At 43.6% G+C, this 17,203-nt stretch overlaps 1 protein-coding gene across 5 annotated transcripts in view; it reads left to right on the top strand.

Moving 5' to 3' along the window:
- The window catches only part of pdlim5a (PDZ and LIM domain 5a), a 126,725-nt gene that overhangs the window by 12,674 nt on the left and 96,848 nt on the right, over nt 1–17,203 (top strand). For 4 of the 5 annotated variants that reach the window (XM_036979370.1, XM_036979374.1, XM_036979371.1 and 1 more), the window contains exons 1-2: nt 1,697–1,826; nt 2,409–2,575. In XM_036979370.1, the coding sequence (XP_036835265.1) occupies nt 2,477–2,575 (99 nt within the window). In that variant the 5' untranslated portion in view covers nt 1,697–1,826; nt 2,409–2,476. Of the gene's footprint in view, nt 1–1,696; nt 1,827–2,408; nt 2,576–17,203 lie in introns of those variants that run through there. The other variant, XM_036979372.1, reaches the window with a different exon arrangement.

Consider the following 17,203-nt stretch of genomic DNA (forward strand, 5'->3'; position numbering starts at 1 on the left):
TCCAACAAGTCAGTTTGTCAAATGTCTGCCCTGCTAGAGCTGCCCCGGTCAGCTGTAAGTGCTGTTATTGTGAAGTGGGAACGTTTAGGTGCGACAACGGCTCAGCTGAAAGTGGTACTCCACACAAGTCCTTTTCTGAGATAACATAGACTCTGTGTGCAAAGCTGTCATCAAGGCATCTAAAATAAGAATCAAGAATCTAAAATAAAACAAACATTTTGATTTGTTTAACACTTTTCTGGTTACTACATGATTCCATGTGTGTTTTTTCATAGTTTTGAAGTCGTCACTATTATTCTACAGTGTAGAAAATAGTACAAATAAAGAAAAACCCTTGAATGAGTAGGTGTGTCCAAACCTTTGACTGGTAATGTATATATTTTGTTTGCTATTCGAACGGTTATTACGGAGACCGAGGTCATTTGGCTGGCCAATTACCGTCATCTAAAATTCAATGAACGTCACAGCCCTACTTTTGAATGAAGGCCCATCAAAGACAGCTATTAGTGGCTGGGTGAACACACTGAGAGCTATGAGCTGGCTGTGGAACACCGACTGAGTGCAACTATATCAGTCTCCTGCTAAAAAACAAGTCAATATTGGCCTGGAATAGAACTGAATGGAGAGGAGAGGGCTTTTCCCCTCCCCTTTACCCCCTCTCCTTTACCCCCTCCCTTCCCCTTTACTCCCTCCCTTTACCCGCACCCTTCCCCTTTACCCCCTCCCCTTTACTCCCTCCCCTTTACTCCCTCCCTTTTACCCCCTCCCCTTTACCCCCTCCCCACCCCTTTACCCCCTCCCTTCCCCTTTACCCCCTCTCCTTTACCCCCTCCCTTCCCCTTTACCCCCTCCCCTTTACCCCCTCCCCTTTACTCCTTCCCCTTTACCCCCTCTCCTTTACCCCCTCCCCTCCCCTTTACTCTCCCCCCTTTACCCCCTCTCCTTTACCCCCTCCCTTCCCCTTTACCCCATTCCCTTTACCCCCTCCCCTTTACTCCCTCCCCTTTACCACCTCCCCTCCCCTTTACTCTCTCCCCTTTACCCCCTCTCCTTTACCCCCTCCCCCCCCCCTTTCCTCCCTCCCCTCCCCTTTACCACCTTTACTCTCTCCCCTTTACCCCCTCCCCTTTACCCCCTCCCCTCCCCTTTACCACCTCCCCTTTACCCCTCCCTCCCCTTTACCACCTCCCCTCCCCTTTACCACCTCCCCTCCCCTTTACTCTCTCCCCTTTACCCCCTCCCCTTTACCCCTCCCCTCCCCTTTACCACCTCCCCTCCCCTTTACTCTCTCCCCTTTACCCCCTTCCCTTTACCCCCTCCCCTCCCCTTTACCACCTCCCCTCCCCTTTACTCTCTCCCCTTTACCCCTCTCCTTTACCCCCTCCCCTCCCCTTTCCTCCCTCCCCTTTACCCCTCCCTCCCCTTTACCACCTCCCCTCCCCTTTACTCTCTCCCCTTTCCTCCCTCCTCTTTACCCCTCCCCTCCCCTTTACCACCTCCCCTCCCCTTTACTCTCTCCCATGTACCCCGCCCCTCCCCTTTACCCCCTCCCCTGTACTTTACCCTCTCCCCTCCCCTTTACCCCTCCTCTCTACCCTCTCCCCTCCCCTTTACCCCCTCCCCTCCACTTTACTCCCTCCCCTTTACCCCTCCTCTCTACCCCCTCCCCTCCTTCACTAGTCCAGTATAAAGGGCCATTACACTGCTGTGTGGCTCAGTGTTTTGCCGATAAGGGATTTGCCGAGGCGATCTGGTCTGTGTGCTGCGTTGTCCACCTACCTGCATAGCAGTTACATCTCTGATACGACTGCCTACCTACACTAGAGGTAGGGTTTGACATATTCTAAAACACTTGGGCTGGTTTCCCAGACACATATTATGCCAAGTCCTGGATTATAAAGCGACTCTCCATTGAAAGTACTTTTTACTTCATGACTAGGCTTAATCTGGTCTGGGAAACAAGCAATTAGAGTAGAATTTTTGTTTAAACATCTTCTAGTCGTGTCCTTCATTTGTCCTTCAATTGCTTCTTAAAATAGTTTTCCACACAGTGATACAGCGTATTATTTTGGGAACTCTGTGGGCTGGGATTTGAAGGCTGTTGTTTGACAATGTTATGAGTTTTATTTTAAGAAACATATTTCGCTCCCTTGTTTTATTTATGTACTGAGGAGTACAGCGTATTCTCTCTGCATTTAATATTTAATCATATTTGAACATAGCATCTGAACTCAGATGTCTATCTTCGATTTATGTACGTATTAAGTAAATGTTCACCTATATTGTTTTTGAGATATGGTAAGATATGGTATTCAGGTTGATTTCAATCATAACAGACTTTTATGGATTGTCCGTCTTGCTTCCAAATGGTATAATAAACACAATCTCTTTCCCTTATCACATTCCAGATCTTGAAAGCCAGAGTTACGGGGTTAACATACCAGTGGAAATCCATCCTTACCAGTGTTCTAGAACCATGAGCAGTAACTACAGTGTGTCCCTGCTTGGCCCGGCCCCATGGGGCTTCAGACTGCAGGGTGGAAAAGACTTCAACATGCCACTCACCATCTCCAGGGTGAGTACACGAACGCACGCACACACACACACACACACACACACACACACACTCACACACTCACACTCGCACGCGCACACACACACACACACACACACACACACACACACACACACACACACACACACACACACACACACACACACACACACACACACACACACACACACACACACACACACAACCCCCTCCATCTCCTCTTGCTTGACACCCTCTCAATATTCCCTGAAATGTCCTCTGGTTGGAGCAAGCATTGGTCCCTACTTTTTAATCTTAACCCCCTCCCCCTCAATCCCTTTCTACCAGCCCACTTCACAAACCTCCTCTCAGCTCTAGATTGGCTACCATCCCTAAGAAGCCATCTGGCTGTTGACGGATGTAAAAGATGATGTGCTTGCCTTAGCTCTCCCGGTGAAACTGGCATACTGTCCAAACAGGCAACGCACTGAGGACAGTAGTAGCCTAATTGGTGGGTTCTCTGGCTATGCGAGGTTTGGGTGCATTGGCAAAATGAATGCCCAGCTAACAAATGTCGGTTCCCAGAACGTTCCTGGAACTATTTTTTTTTGGTGTGGGAACGTTCTGTGCTAGCTAGGTACAGTGCTAGTAATGTAATGATACAACAAGACCTGCTTATAGGGGCAATATGCAATTGGTAGATCCATTTTTTGAACTTTGAAATAAATTATATACCTATTGATTCTTAAATAAAATAACTTATAACTTATAACTCGTTATTTCAACTGTCATTCCCCATTAGCACCCAAAATGTATGGGCCAGTCTTTCTCCTAGACCTGTGGTTCTCAATCCTGGTCCTGGGGACCCAAAGGTGGGCACATTCTGTTTTTTTTTTCCTTAAGGCTACAAACCTGATTCAAATCATCAAAGCCTTTTGATGAGTTAATCATTTGAATCAGCTGTGTAGTGCTAGGGCAAAAACTAAAAATGTGCACCCCCTTTGGCTCCCCAGGACCAGGGTTGAGAACCAGTGTTCTAGACTATTGGTCAGATGAGTTGCAACCCCCCACAAAGGTAAATCCAAACCAAATCTGGCACCACACTTATCCATTGAAAACAACTGAAGCCATACACTGTTTATGCGCCCGACCTACTGTATACAATGGTAGATTTACACATGTATGGGCCACGGGAGGTTGGTGGCACCTTAATTGGGGAGGACGGGCTAGTGGTAAAATTGAACCAGAATTTAACTAGGCAATTCAGTTAAGAGCACATTTTTATTTCCTATGACGGCCTACCCTGGCCAAACCCTGACGACGCTGTGCCAATTGTGCACCACCCTATGGGACTCCCGATCACCGGCCGGATGTGATATTTCCTGGATTCGAACCAGGGACTGTAGTGACACTGTTTGCAGCACTCGGGAGCCCAATGGCTGGAGCGGATAGAGTTGAATTGTATCAAACACATGATCCCATTCCATTTGCTCCGTTCCAGCCATTATTATGAGCTGTCCTTCCCTTCAGCAGCCTCCACTGGACTCTGGGCAATATGTTGTCTAATGCTATGTTGGTAATGCACGCCTCCCACGGTATAGAAATGAGTGGCAGAGAGAAGAGGGTCAGGGTGAATAAGAACTGGTGAGAGCTGGAGAGCCCTGCTGTAATGCCAGTCTATGACCTAACATTCTAATTGAACTCAGTTTCCCTCTGTTACATCTCTTGTGAGACATTACTCATACTCCATAAACGCTATTGTTTTCATTTGGTACAAACCACACGAGAGACCGAGCCATTCAATTCCATTTAAAGACTGTGGATGGAGCCTCTGACCACTGAAGAGCGGCAAGGACCTATCAAATTTTCACGAAGAGAGGCCAAAGGACAATGGGCTCCTCCCAAACGGTACCCTATTCCCTTATTTAGTGCACTACTTTTGACTAGAGCCCTGTCCCTATGGACCCTGGACATACATACAGGGAATAGGGTGCCGTTTGGGATGCAGTAACAGATATGGACACTTCCCAATATAACTACAGTGGAGGTTCTCTGAAAAAGCCATGGGTGTAGGTTATTAGAAGCCCCAGTGGGGATGGCGGACCATTGACAAGGACAGCCATTGTTTTGAGATCTCCATACGTCAATGATTCTTGTTTTGCCGTGCCTTAACGAAATAACACTTGTCTTGTTTTCTGACCTCATTGTCTATGGCTTAACAACCTCCCCCTCTCTCTGAAGTGTCCACAGTTTCACAATAGTATTTTAGTAACACTTAAAATGCTTAATAACTTGTAACAGGCATGCACAGCGCCTTCAGAATGTATTCAGACCCCTTGACTAATAGCACATATTGTTGTGTTACAGCCTGAATTAAAAAATGGATTAACTAGATTATTTCTTCTTATCCATCTACACACAATAGCCAATAATGACATCACAATACCCCATAATGACATCACAATACCCCACAATGACATCACAATACCCCGTAATGACATCACAATACCCCATAATGACATCACAATACCCCATAATGACAAAGTGAAAATTAATAAAAAAATTGAGAAATGAAATACAGAATACTGAGGCTGTATAATGTTTTATTCATAGGCTCATAATATGTAATGTCTCTATATATAGCATATTTTTTTGAGATGAAAACGAATAAGACCGTAGTAGGATAACATATATTAAGTAGAGTAGAACACCTTTGAGGACTCGAACTCTGCTCTTGACAGGGAATGATGTAGCACAGCTGGGGTGAGAACGCTGACGGAGAGAAGCTTGGCTAGACCTGCTGTGTTAGATTTGTAAATGTCCCTCCAAATACTGCGATGGCCACAGTCTCAACTGTGAACCCTGTGGGGAGCATCATTCATTCGTCACTCTGCCAGACCAACAGCTCAAAAAAACAAAAAAGGCCTAGATTGATGGTGTTGCTTTTGGGGTGTCAATACAATGTTACAGCTGTGATGTGAAAGAAAGCCTCAGGAAGAGAACTGAAGTGGACATTTTGGCTACTGGAGATTTTTTAGAGACTCTTGTTTACTGTTCAGTCTTTCTCAACTGTGTGCCAACTAAGAGAACAGGCTTTCTTCAGGGTTACACCAACCCCTGTCTGTCCAGTGTTAGGGGGGAGGGGGGGGGTCTCTAGAGACTGATCTGGGGTCAGATCTTAATTTCCCACGCTAATGGTTTGGGTTAGTATTAGGAGAGGGGAAGCTGATCCTAGATCTGTATTTAAGGGAATTTGGATTGACAGGCCACCCTCTTTAGTATTTATATTAATCCGACATGTTTGAGGCCAAAACAACAGCTTATCACTTAGACACACAAATCAGTCTTTAACAGAGGGTCCTGCCTGTTGTGTTTTACTCTCGTATTTACGTTAATATTGAGCCTGTTTGTGACATTGTGAACCTTTGTATGGTCGGTCTCAATGTGTCTGTATGCACATAAGATAAAAATTGAGGACGTAAAGAGACTAATTCTGTTTAGACGAGGTGCTTAACCCTTAACCCCCACACATTGACTCTCTACCAGTATCCCCTGTATAAGAGCCTCGTTATTGTTATTTTATTGTGTTACTTTTTATATATTTTTTAACTTTAGTTTATTTGGTAAATATTTTCTTAACTCTTTCTTGAGCAACATTGTTGTTTAAGGGCGTTGTAAGTAAGCATTTGTAAGGTCTACACTTGTATTCGGAGCATGTGACAAATAAAGTTTGATTTGATTGGAATCCTTTAAATGTATTTTATAGTGCACTACTTTTGACCAGAGGCCTATGGGCCCTAGTCAAAAGTAGGTCCACTATATAGTGAATAGGGTGCCGATACAGACAATAACTTTTACTGATGGAGGCAGGATGATGACAAGCAGCAAATCCCAAACTGCAAAAATCACTAAAGCTGGAGACTCTTACCTTCCTCACTAGCTTTAAGCACCAGCTGTCAGAGCAGCTCACAGATCACTGCACCTGTACATAGCTCATCTGTAAATAGCCCATCCAATCTACCTCATCCCTAAACTGTATTTATTTATTTATCTTGCTCCTTTGCACCCCAGTATCTCTACTTGTACATTCATCTTCTGCACATTCCACCATTCCAGTGTTTAATTGCTATATTGTAATTACTTCACCACCACGGCCTATTTATTTACTCCCTTATCCTACCTCATTTGCACACACTGTATATAGACTTTTTCTACTGTATTATTGACTGTATGTTTGTTTATTCCACGTGTAACTCTGTGTTGTTGTTTGTGTCGAACTGCTTTGCTTTATCTTGGCCAGGTCACAGTTGTAAATGAGAACTTGTTCTCAACTAGCCTACCTGGTTAAATAAAGGTGAAATAAAAAAATAAATACAAAAATCCCCTGTTTTAGCCGTCTCACATGGTGATACAGGAACCATGCAGAGGAGCTAATCTACTCAGGCAACAGTACTCAAGATGTCATAGAAATCCCTCATCACTCTCAGCAGATATCAAGTTATAGATGATGTATTTTTTTATCCTGCTGTTTCTGGGGAGGCTCAGAGTGACAGTCTTACAGTCATGTGCCTCTGTGCAGTCCCAAAGGCACTGCTTGTCTTTGTCTTTCACACTCAGACAATGTTGTCTTTCGGTTTCTCCGTCATTCTGCGAACACTGGGTTGTTATGACTATTTTAGGTTGGCGTCATTTAGTTTTGCAATGTTGTACCACGGGCTTGTGAATAAATGGGTGCCTTGTTTTCTTTAGGTCTCTGACACCATTATGCTGCTACTGCAAAGCCTTCATTCACTGTGTCTGCATGTCTGTTAGCAAAGCCTTCATTCACTGTGTCTGCATGTCTGTTAGCAAAGCCTTCATTCACTGTGTCTGCATGTCTGTTAGCAAAGCCTTCATTCACTGTGTCTGCATGTCTGTTAGCAAAGCCTTCATTCTCTGTGTCTGCATGTCTGTTAGCAAAGCCTTCATTCACTGTGTCTGCATGTCTGTTAACAAAGCCTTCATTCACTGTGTCTGCATGTCTGTTAGCAAAGCCTTCATTCACTGTGTCTGCATGTCTGTTAGCAAAGCCTTCATTCACTGTGTCTGCATGTCTGTTAGCAAAGCCTTCATTCACTGTGTCTGCATGTCTGTTAGCAAAGCCTTCATTCTCTGTGTCTGCATGTCTGTTAGCAAAGCCTTCATTCACTGTGTCTGCATGTCTGTTAGCAAAGCCTTCATTCACTGTGTCTGCATGTCTGTTAGCAAAGCCTTCATTCTCTGTGTCTGCATGTCTGTTAGCAAAGCCTTCATTCACTGTGTCTGCATGTCTGTTAACAATGTCCTACTTGACATGCTGATTCATGTGGTTCCCCAGGTCTTAGTGTATAGAGATATGAAGAACCTACTGAATTCTTTTTTTTTTTCAATTTTTTATTTTCAAAATCTGTGAAATGCTTTACCTGCCTTGTCCTGTCTTTCTAACAAAAGCAGCTGAGATTAGCTCACCGGTTATGGTTGAATTGAAAGCCTTACTTGGAGAAACCATGGCTCTGAACACTGGGCCAGATTTTATATCTGGTTTGCAAGACATTACGTTATATAAAGTGTTCCGCAGCTTTCCGTGGCTTTGGCAAAGCCTGCAGTGAAGTATCTATGGGAACATAGTTCTCCCTGTGTCTCTTTATTAAGGGCATGTCAGGTCCAATTATAAGACAATGCAACACAGCTGTAGAGAAGAAAAAAAAACTGCGTTATTTTCAAGACGCATTGTATTGAATGAGTCAGTCGTCAGGTGAAGCAACTTGTTACGGGAATGTTCAATCAATGAAAACGGTCTTTGGCTTGTATCAGATTTTAAAACCCTCAGAATATAGATTCTTACTGACGGATTACTCACATCTATATAAAGAGCCTTGAGGCCGTGTTTTAATATCGAGTTCTTTCCCTCTTTTTTTCCCTTTATAACCTTGTATACGCTTGAATGCATTTGGTTTAAATAGACTCAATCAAATACATTAGAAGGAAAAGCCTACTCCCTAATGGTATAACATCTATGTTTATGGTACAATCACTGGAAACGAGAGAGGCAGATATGGGATATGTTCATATTCCTGTATGGGAGAGGAAGTGATTTCAGTTGGTATATACTGTATCTTAGAAAGAAATTCGCACCCCTTGACGTAATCCACATTTTGTTGTGTTACAGCCTGAATTCAAAATGGATTAAATAGATGTTTTTCCTCACACAATCTACACACAATACCCATAATGACAAAGTGAATTTTTTTTTTTTTTTTAATGTTTGCAAATTTATTGAAAATGAAATACAGAAATATCTCATTTACATACACTACATCACCAAAAGTATGTGGACACCTGCTTGTCGAAAATCTCATTACAAAATCATGGGTAATAATATGGAGTTGGTCCCTCTTTTACTGTTATAACAGCCTCCACTCTTCTGGGAATGATTTCCACTAGATGTTGGAACATTGCTGCGGGGACTTGCTTTCATTCAGCCACAAGAGCATTAATGAGGTTGGGCACTGATGTTGGGCGATTATGCCTGGCTCGAAATCGGTGTTTCAGTTCATCCCAAAGGTGTTTAATGGGGTTGAGGTCAGGGCTCTATGCAGGCCAGTCAAGTTCTTCCACACCGATCTCGTCAAACCATTTCTGTAAGGACCTCGCTTTGTGCTCGGGGGCATTATCATGCTGAAACAGGAAAGGGCCTTCCCCAAACGGTTGTCACAAAGATTTGTTTGTCGGACTGCCAGATGGTGAGGCATGGTTCATCACTCCAGAGAACTTGTTTTCACTGCTCCGGAGGCCAATGGCGGCAAGCTTTGCACCACTCCAGCCAACACTTGGCTGCTCGTTCATGAAAACCAATTTCATTAAGCTCCCGATGAACAGTTCTTGTGCTGACGTTGCTTCCAGAGGCAGTTTTGAACTCGGTAGTTAGTGAGTGTTGCAATCGAGGACAGACAATTTGGTGGTCCCATTCTGTGAGCTTGTGTGGCCTACCACTTCGCAGCTGAGCCGTTTTTGCTCCTAGACGTTTCCACTTCACAATAACAATGGAAAGGATTGCGCCGAAGGGAATTGCTGCCATTTTATGGGCTCATAACCAACTGTGCTATTTTGTTTGTTTTTTCACATGGTTTGTAACTCATTTTGTACATAATGTCTTATGACCGGAAAAAACTTCTGGACATCAGAACAGCGATTACTCACTCGAACTGGAAGAAGATTTTTTTCTTGAATGAGTCCGACGCGAAGGATATACTGCTTTGCCAAGGTCCAAATCCCCATCATCAGCGTGAAAAAGACGGAGATAAAGGGAGAGGAGGGCGGGGTGCCTTGTAAGAATTCTCCGACGAGTAGGTCAACCACCACCACCCTCCGTATTATTGGCCAAAGTGCCATCATTGGAAAACAACTGGACCATCTACGACCCAACGGGATGTTAAAAACTGTCATATCTTATGTTTCCCCGAGACGTGGCTGAACTACGACACGGAAAATATAGAGCTGGCTGGCTTCTCTGTGCAAGACAGAGCAGCTACGTCTGTTAAGACGAGGGGCGGGGGTGTGTGTCTATTTGTTAATAACTGCTGGTGCGTGATGTCTAACATGCTCGCTTCGAGGCAAGGAAAAGGGACGCATGCATGAGAGCACCAGCTGTTCCAGACGACTGTGCGATCACACTCTCCGTAGCCGATGTGAGCAAGACCTTTAAACAGGTCAACATTCACAAAGCCGTGGGGCCAGACGGATTACCAGGACATGTACTCAAAGCATGCACGGACTGACTGGCTTTACTGACATTGTCAACCTCTCCCTGACCGAGTCTGTAATACCTACATGTTTCAAACAGACTTCCATAGTCCCTGTGCCAAAGAAAGCAAAGATAACCTGCCTAAATAAACCTGCCCCGTAGCACTCACGTCGGTAGCCATGAAGTACTTTGAAAGGCTGGTCATGGCTCACATCAACACCATCATGCCAACAGATCCACAGATGACGCAATCTCAATTACACTCCACACTGCACTTTCCCACCTGGACAAAAGAAACACCAATGTGAGAATGCTATTCATTGAGCACAGCTCAGTGTTCAACACCATAGTGCTCACAAAGCTCATCACTAAGCTAAGGACACTGGGACTAAACAACTCCCTCTGCAACTGAATCCTAGACTTCCTGACGGGCCGCTCCCAGGTGGTAAGGGTAGGCAACAACACATCTGCCACGCTGATCTTCAACACTGAGGCCCCTCAGCAGTGCATGCTTAGTCCCCTCCTGTACTCCTTGTTCACCCATGACTATGTGGCCAAGAATGACTCCAACACCATCATTAAGTTTGCTGATGACGCAACAGTGGTAGGCCTGATCACCGACAACAATGAGACAGCCTATAGGGAGGAGGTCAGAGACCTGTCAGTGTGGCGCCAGAACAACAACCCCTCCCTCAATTTGAGCAAAACAAAGGAGCTGATCGTGGACTATAGGAAACAGAGGGTCGAACAGGCCTGCATTGACAGGGCTGAAGTGGAGCGGGTCGAGAGTTTCAAGTTACTTGGTGACCACATCACCAACAAACTATTATGGTCCAAACACACCAAGACAGTTTTGAAGAGGGCACGACAACACCTTTTCCTCCTCAGGAGACTGAAAAGATTTGGCATATCCTCAAAAGGTTCTACAGCTGCACCAGCTGCACCATTGAGAGCATCCTGACCTGTTGAATCAACATCTGGTATGGCAACTGCTCGGCATCTGACCGTAAAGAGCTACAGAGGGTAGTGCGTACAGCCCAGTACATCATTGGGGCCAAGCTTCCTGACATCCAGGACCTACAGTTGAAGTCGGAAGTTTACATACACCTAACTACATTTATCCTCAGTTTTTCACATTTCCTGACATTTAATCCAAGTAAAAATTCCCTGTCTTAGGTCAGTTAAGATCACCACTTTATTTTAAGAATGTGAAATGTCAGAATAATAGTAGAGAGAATGATTTATTTCAGCTTTTATTTCTTTCATCGCATTCCCAGTGGGTCAGACGTTTACATACACTCAATTAGTATTTGGTAGCGTTGCCTTTGAATTGTTTAACTTGGGTCAAACGTTTCGGGTAGCCTTCCACAAGCTTCCCACAATAAGTTGGTGTGAATTTTTTCCCATTCCTCCTGACAGAGCTGGTGTAACTGAGTCATGTTTGTAGGCCTCCTTGATCGCTGATGCTTTTTCAGTTCTGCCCACAAATTTTTAACAGGCTTGAGGTCAGGGCTTTGTGATGGCCACTCCAATACCTTGACTTTGTTGTCCTTAAGCCATTTTGCCACAACTTTGGAAGTATGCTTGGGGTCATTGTCCATTTGGAAGACCCATTTGCGACCAAGCTTTAACTTCCTGACTGATGTCTTGAGATGTTGCTTCAATATATCCACATAATTTTCCTATCTCATGACGCCATCTATTTTGTGAAGTGCACCAGTCCCTCTTACAGCAAAGCACCCCCACAACCTGATGCTGACACCCCGTGATTCATTTTTGGGATGGTGTTAGGCTCAGGTCCTCCCCCCTTTTCCTCCTAACATAACGATGGTCATTATGGCCAAACAGTTCTATTTTTTTTTCATCAGACCAGAGGACATTTCTCCAAAAGGTAAGATCTTTGTCCCCATGTGCAGTTGCAAACTGGAGTCTGGCTTTTTTATGGCGGTTTTGGAGCAGTGGCTTCTTCCTTGCTGAGCGGCCTTTCAGGTTATGTCGATATAGGACTCGTTTTACTGTGGATATAGATACTTTTGTACCTGTTTCCTCCAGCATCTTCACAAGGTCCTTTGCTGTTGTCTGGGATTGATTTACACTTTTCACACCAAAATACGTTCATCTCTAGGAGACAGAACGCGTCTCCTTCCTGAGCGTTATGACGGCTGCTTGGTCCCAAGGTGTTTCTACTTGCGTACTATTGTTTGTACAGATGAACGTGTTACCTTCAGGCATTTGGAACTTGCTCCCAAGGATGAACCAGACTTGTGGAGGTCTACAATTTTTGTCTGAGGTCTTGGCTATTTCTTTTGATTTTCCCATGATGTCAAGCAAAGAGGCACTGAGTTTGAAGGTAGGCCTTGAAATACATCCACAGGTACACACTGGAATTGTGATACAGTGAATTATAAGTGAAATAATCTGTCTGTTAACAAATGTTGGAAAAATGACTTGTGTCATACACAAAGTAGATGTCCTAACCGACTTGCGAAAACTATAGTTTGTTAACAAGAAATTTGTGGAGTGGTTGAAAAACAAGTTTTAATAACTCCAACCTAGGTGTATGTAAACTTCCGATCGTTCAGAGTTTGTCTTTAGTTAGAGGAAATGTGTTGAGTTCTCTCAGGTCCCAGGGGATATGGATTGAATGGAGGTCCTAACAGGCCCTGTATGCATAAAGGATCGTAGGAGGAAAATGACATAATTCAGAGATTGTTTGTAGATTGTTTTTCAATTCAGAAGTAATTCTAATCGTGGAAGTTTTATGCCTACGGGCCAAAGGTGTTTGACTGCATTGTAACAAAGAAAAAGTCCCTGTCAGTTATGCACACGCCATTGATGTAAATAAGAGCGACAACAACAGAATCCAATCCACACAACTTCTGTTAGTGCTTTCTGTTAGTATTATCAGAGAAAGTACTAACAGTAGCAGTCCATTTCAGTCTTGATGAGACCTGCAGTACTGCCAGGCAGATAAAAACCCCCTCATAGAACAGGTTTGATCCGGTCATAGAGAGATGAACATGAGCCAGCCTATCATAATGCAATACAGGTGGAGCCTGGGCTACATACCAACTTCTATTATGGTATCCCTACATCCATGTTGTATCGTTGGATGAGGGGCAGTGCCTTATTTGTCGCGCACTTGTAAAACGTCCCAGATGGCGCACTACTTTTGACCAGGGTCCATGGCACAATACCGGGAATAGGGTGCCATTTGGGACGTGGCCAATGTTTGAGCGTCAGCTTTATTTCGATGTTAGGTTGAAGCTCTGTCATCCATACGGATTCTCATTTACCTCTCACAGTGCAGTATTTTAATGAAACCTTCATTTGGTCGTTTTATGATGTGCCATTGATGGCTCCATGCGTGGTTCTGCTTGAGGTGAGCTTCCCTCTCTCTCGGCGGCATGTTTGTTGTTGTGTTTCTGTTTCTGAGTTGCTATGGACTTTAAGCTCTAACTGCTGTTATTTTGGGCATATTTGATTCGTTTTTTTACTCTTGTTAAGAATATATTTTTTTTACTCTTGTTAAGAATATATTTTTTTTACTCTTGTTAAGAATATATATTTTTTACTCTTGTTAAGAATATATTTATTTGAGGGTTTATAAATGATAACGTGATTTGATTGCAGGCAGTGCTGTAGTGGTAAAACAGGGTAAACTCTGATCACCTGTCGTGGTGAAAATAATTACGCTGCTTATACTTTCAGTGCATTTTTTCAGCAAAGGGTGGGTAAACTGTCACACACACACAAAAAGGGTAATCTGTGTTTACTATTCCTTAGCTTTACTTACTAAAGTGTGATGGGGAACATCTGCATATCCACTCCTTCGTCTCATATGTGTTGAAACCACACACTGTTCTTAGCACTGGGCAAGTTTAAGCTGCCAACAAAATGAATGTTTGGACATTTTAATAAAAGTGGGATTCCTTCCTTGGGTTAGTTTGCGACGTTGATTTATATGCAACTTAAATGAACGTTTTAAAGAAAATCCCGGTGATTGTTTTGAACACATTCCTAAAAACAATGAATGAAGTACACGAATCCTTCTTTCCAGCTGATCAGAATATGACTGTCCTTTATGTACAGTGTAAAACACGTCACTGATATCCATCTATAGCTGAAAATGTAAACCTCACACTATTTATGTACCATGGGAGTTATTTGGTTGTATTATTTGGTTGTACTACATGCATGTTAATATATTGAACTTTTTTTGTGTGAGTAACACCCGGTACAATATGAATACCAGAGTGGCAGGTCAAACAAGGAACTGTACAATAACTAATCATAAACCTCCCTTAGACTACTTTGTCTCATTTAGTTTCAACCCCCCAACCCCCCCAACTCCCCCCCCCCCCTCTCTCTCCCCCTCTCTCTTCCTATCTCTATTGGTCATCTGTCTATTGTACATATGAGATCAACTGATCCGAGGTCACATTCTCCAGATGTATTTATGTGAATACAAAACAGTGGTGAAGTGTTAGCGGATGTCCCTGCTGTTCCCAGGCCTGGGTTGGTGTGTGGGCTCCTCTGGGGGGAACGTCTGGCACATGGTCTCCTGGATAGTGTTAGTTATTTAGGAGGACTGTTTACTGTTGCCTCCATGGAACCCTGCCAGAGACCCAGCAGAAAGCTTGGAGCACTGACTGGACCATTACATTTGACCTGATCCCCTATGGACCCTCGCAATTTAGGGAACAGGGTGGCATTTGGGCGTTGGTCTTTATTCATGGAGGCCAAGGGAAGCCAGGCTTCCCCACAAAAAAACAGACCAATATTATAATTTTTTTAAACACGCAATTATTTATCTTTCGTCTTTCTGTGGGGGGGTTTTCTCCTTCAAATCGCAAGAGGCTGAATGTATCTCACAGGAGAAAGCATCCGAGCCAGTGAAACAGCGCCGCTCTGTCTCTACTCACTAGGCCATCTATCTGATGCTGTCTGCTCCAAACGAGTATGGCATTGTTGCCGCTCGTAGCGTCGAAAAACTTAAATTGTTGCATCTCATTGTGTTGTTGTCCTCCTGTGGCTAGCTAGCTAAAATCGCCTCTTTCCTAAAGTAGCCATGGATGATGATGATGGACTAAAGTAGCCATGGATGATGATGGACTTGTGGTTGTATTTAGTTATCCGTACTGGCCAATGATTATAACGGTGGTTCGGATCCAACCATTAATTCATACATTGTTGTGCCCCTGTCCTGAGAGGATGGAAGTTCAATAAGTAGCTAGATGTAGAAGGCTATTGTTAACGAGCTAACGTTGGCCATGAATGAATGGAGGTTAGGCTAGCGATCAAGCATTTTAGCCAAGTAGCCTAGGACAACAAAAAATAAATGCTTGTACTGTATGACAGTGATAGACCGTTTAGGCAACGTAAAAGAGAGGAGGATGGCATTGGCGTTTCTCTACAAGTAACAGGGTGTGTCAACATGTTGTTCTACTAGTACGAACGCACACAAATACACACACACACACACACATACACACACACACACACACACACACACACACACACACACACACACACACACAGAAATCAGAACCATGGAGAGCAACATCATTTAGCTTACGTTGATTGGACTAAATAGTTTTTGGTATCTTTTAGTTGTCACTGTATTAGACTAAACAGAGGAGATTTGATGATGTTGAGATGTTGAAGTTGAAATGGTGCTGGAATAGTGGAGGCATCTCCTGTTTTCTTTTTGACTTGTGGTAACTCTCCGTGGTTCTAAATCAATAGTTGTTTAGTGGTTCGAAAATGTTGGAAACATTACCTTGCTTGACACCGCTGTGGGTCATGTAACTAACTGTATGTTACTGTACATGCAATATGCTTTGTGGTCTTCACTGGGTAGAGGCTGTGATCAAACTAAGGTGTGGTTGAATTTATTGTGTCTTCTTTAGGCATATATATCACGGTCACTAGGCGTATTAATGAACAGGTTATAGATCAAACAACGGATTTTACCCACGCATTGCTACTGCATATGGGACACAGATAGAGCCTTCTAGTGTCTCTATAATCTGTCCTAGCCTGGTAACGGATTTATTTGTGTTGGCAAGACACATATTGAGGTTTAGTAGAACTAGTGCCAAATGTTTTGAACATTTGATCACTAGAGTTTTAAACAGACACACAACACTTTAATCTGGATGTTTGGAGAGAAGAATCAGCCCACCACCATCTCTCTAAAGTAGAGCGGGAATCTAGCTTATTCTCCCAATCTCTCTCTCTCTTTTCCCATGTTCCTTAGAACTACAGTCTTAGAAAACTACAGTCTTAGAAAACTACAGTCTTAGAAAACCACAGTCTTAGAAAACTACAGTCTTAGAAAACTAGTCTTAGAAAACTACAGTCTTAGAAAACTACAGTCTTAGAAAACTACAGTCTTAGAAAACTACAGTCTACAGTCTCTAGAACATAAAAGGGTTCTTCTGCTGTCCCCATAGTATAACCATTTGAAGAACCCCTTTTGGTTCCAGGTAGAACCCTTTTGGGTGGTTCCATGTAGAGGCCTTTCTACAGAGGGTTCTACATGGACCCCAAAGGGGTTCTGCATGGAACCAAAAAGAGTATGACCTGGAACCAAAAGAAAAAGGGTTCTCCTAAGGGGACAGCCGAAGAACCCTTTTGGAACCCTTTCAGAGTTTTGACAGTAGGAGCTTTCTTGGAGTGTCACGTTTGAGTCTGACTTAGGTTCTACAAACTCCACTGACCCTGTTTGAGCTGGCTTCCTTTCTCAGGCCACTGAATGAGGTGAGTTGAGGTGAGGTGAGGTGCTGTACGTGGGGCTCCATTGTACCGCGTCTTCCTGCTCCCAACGAGACACTCAATTATATCATTGTGTTTAATTGACCTCAGTTTTAACGGCCGATCCACACATGGTTTTGAATACACAC

This window comes from Oncorhynchus mykiss, chromosome 6 (assembly GCF_013265735.2).
Source record: "Oncorhynchus mykiss isolate Arlee chromosome 6, USDA_OmykA_1.1, whole genome shotgun sequence".
Lineage (NCBI taxonomy): Eukaryota > Metazoa > Chordata > Actinopteri > Salmoniformes > Salmonidae > Oncorhynchus > Oncorhynchus mykiss.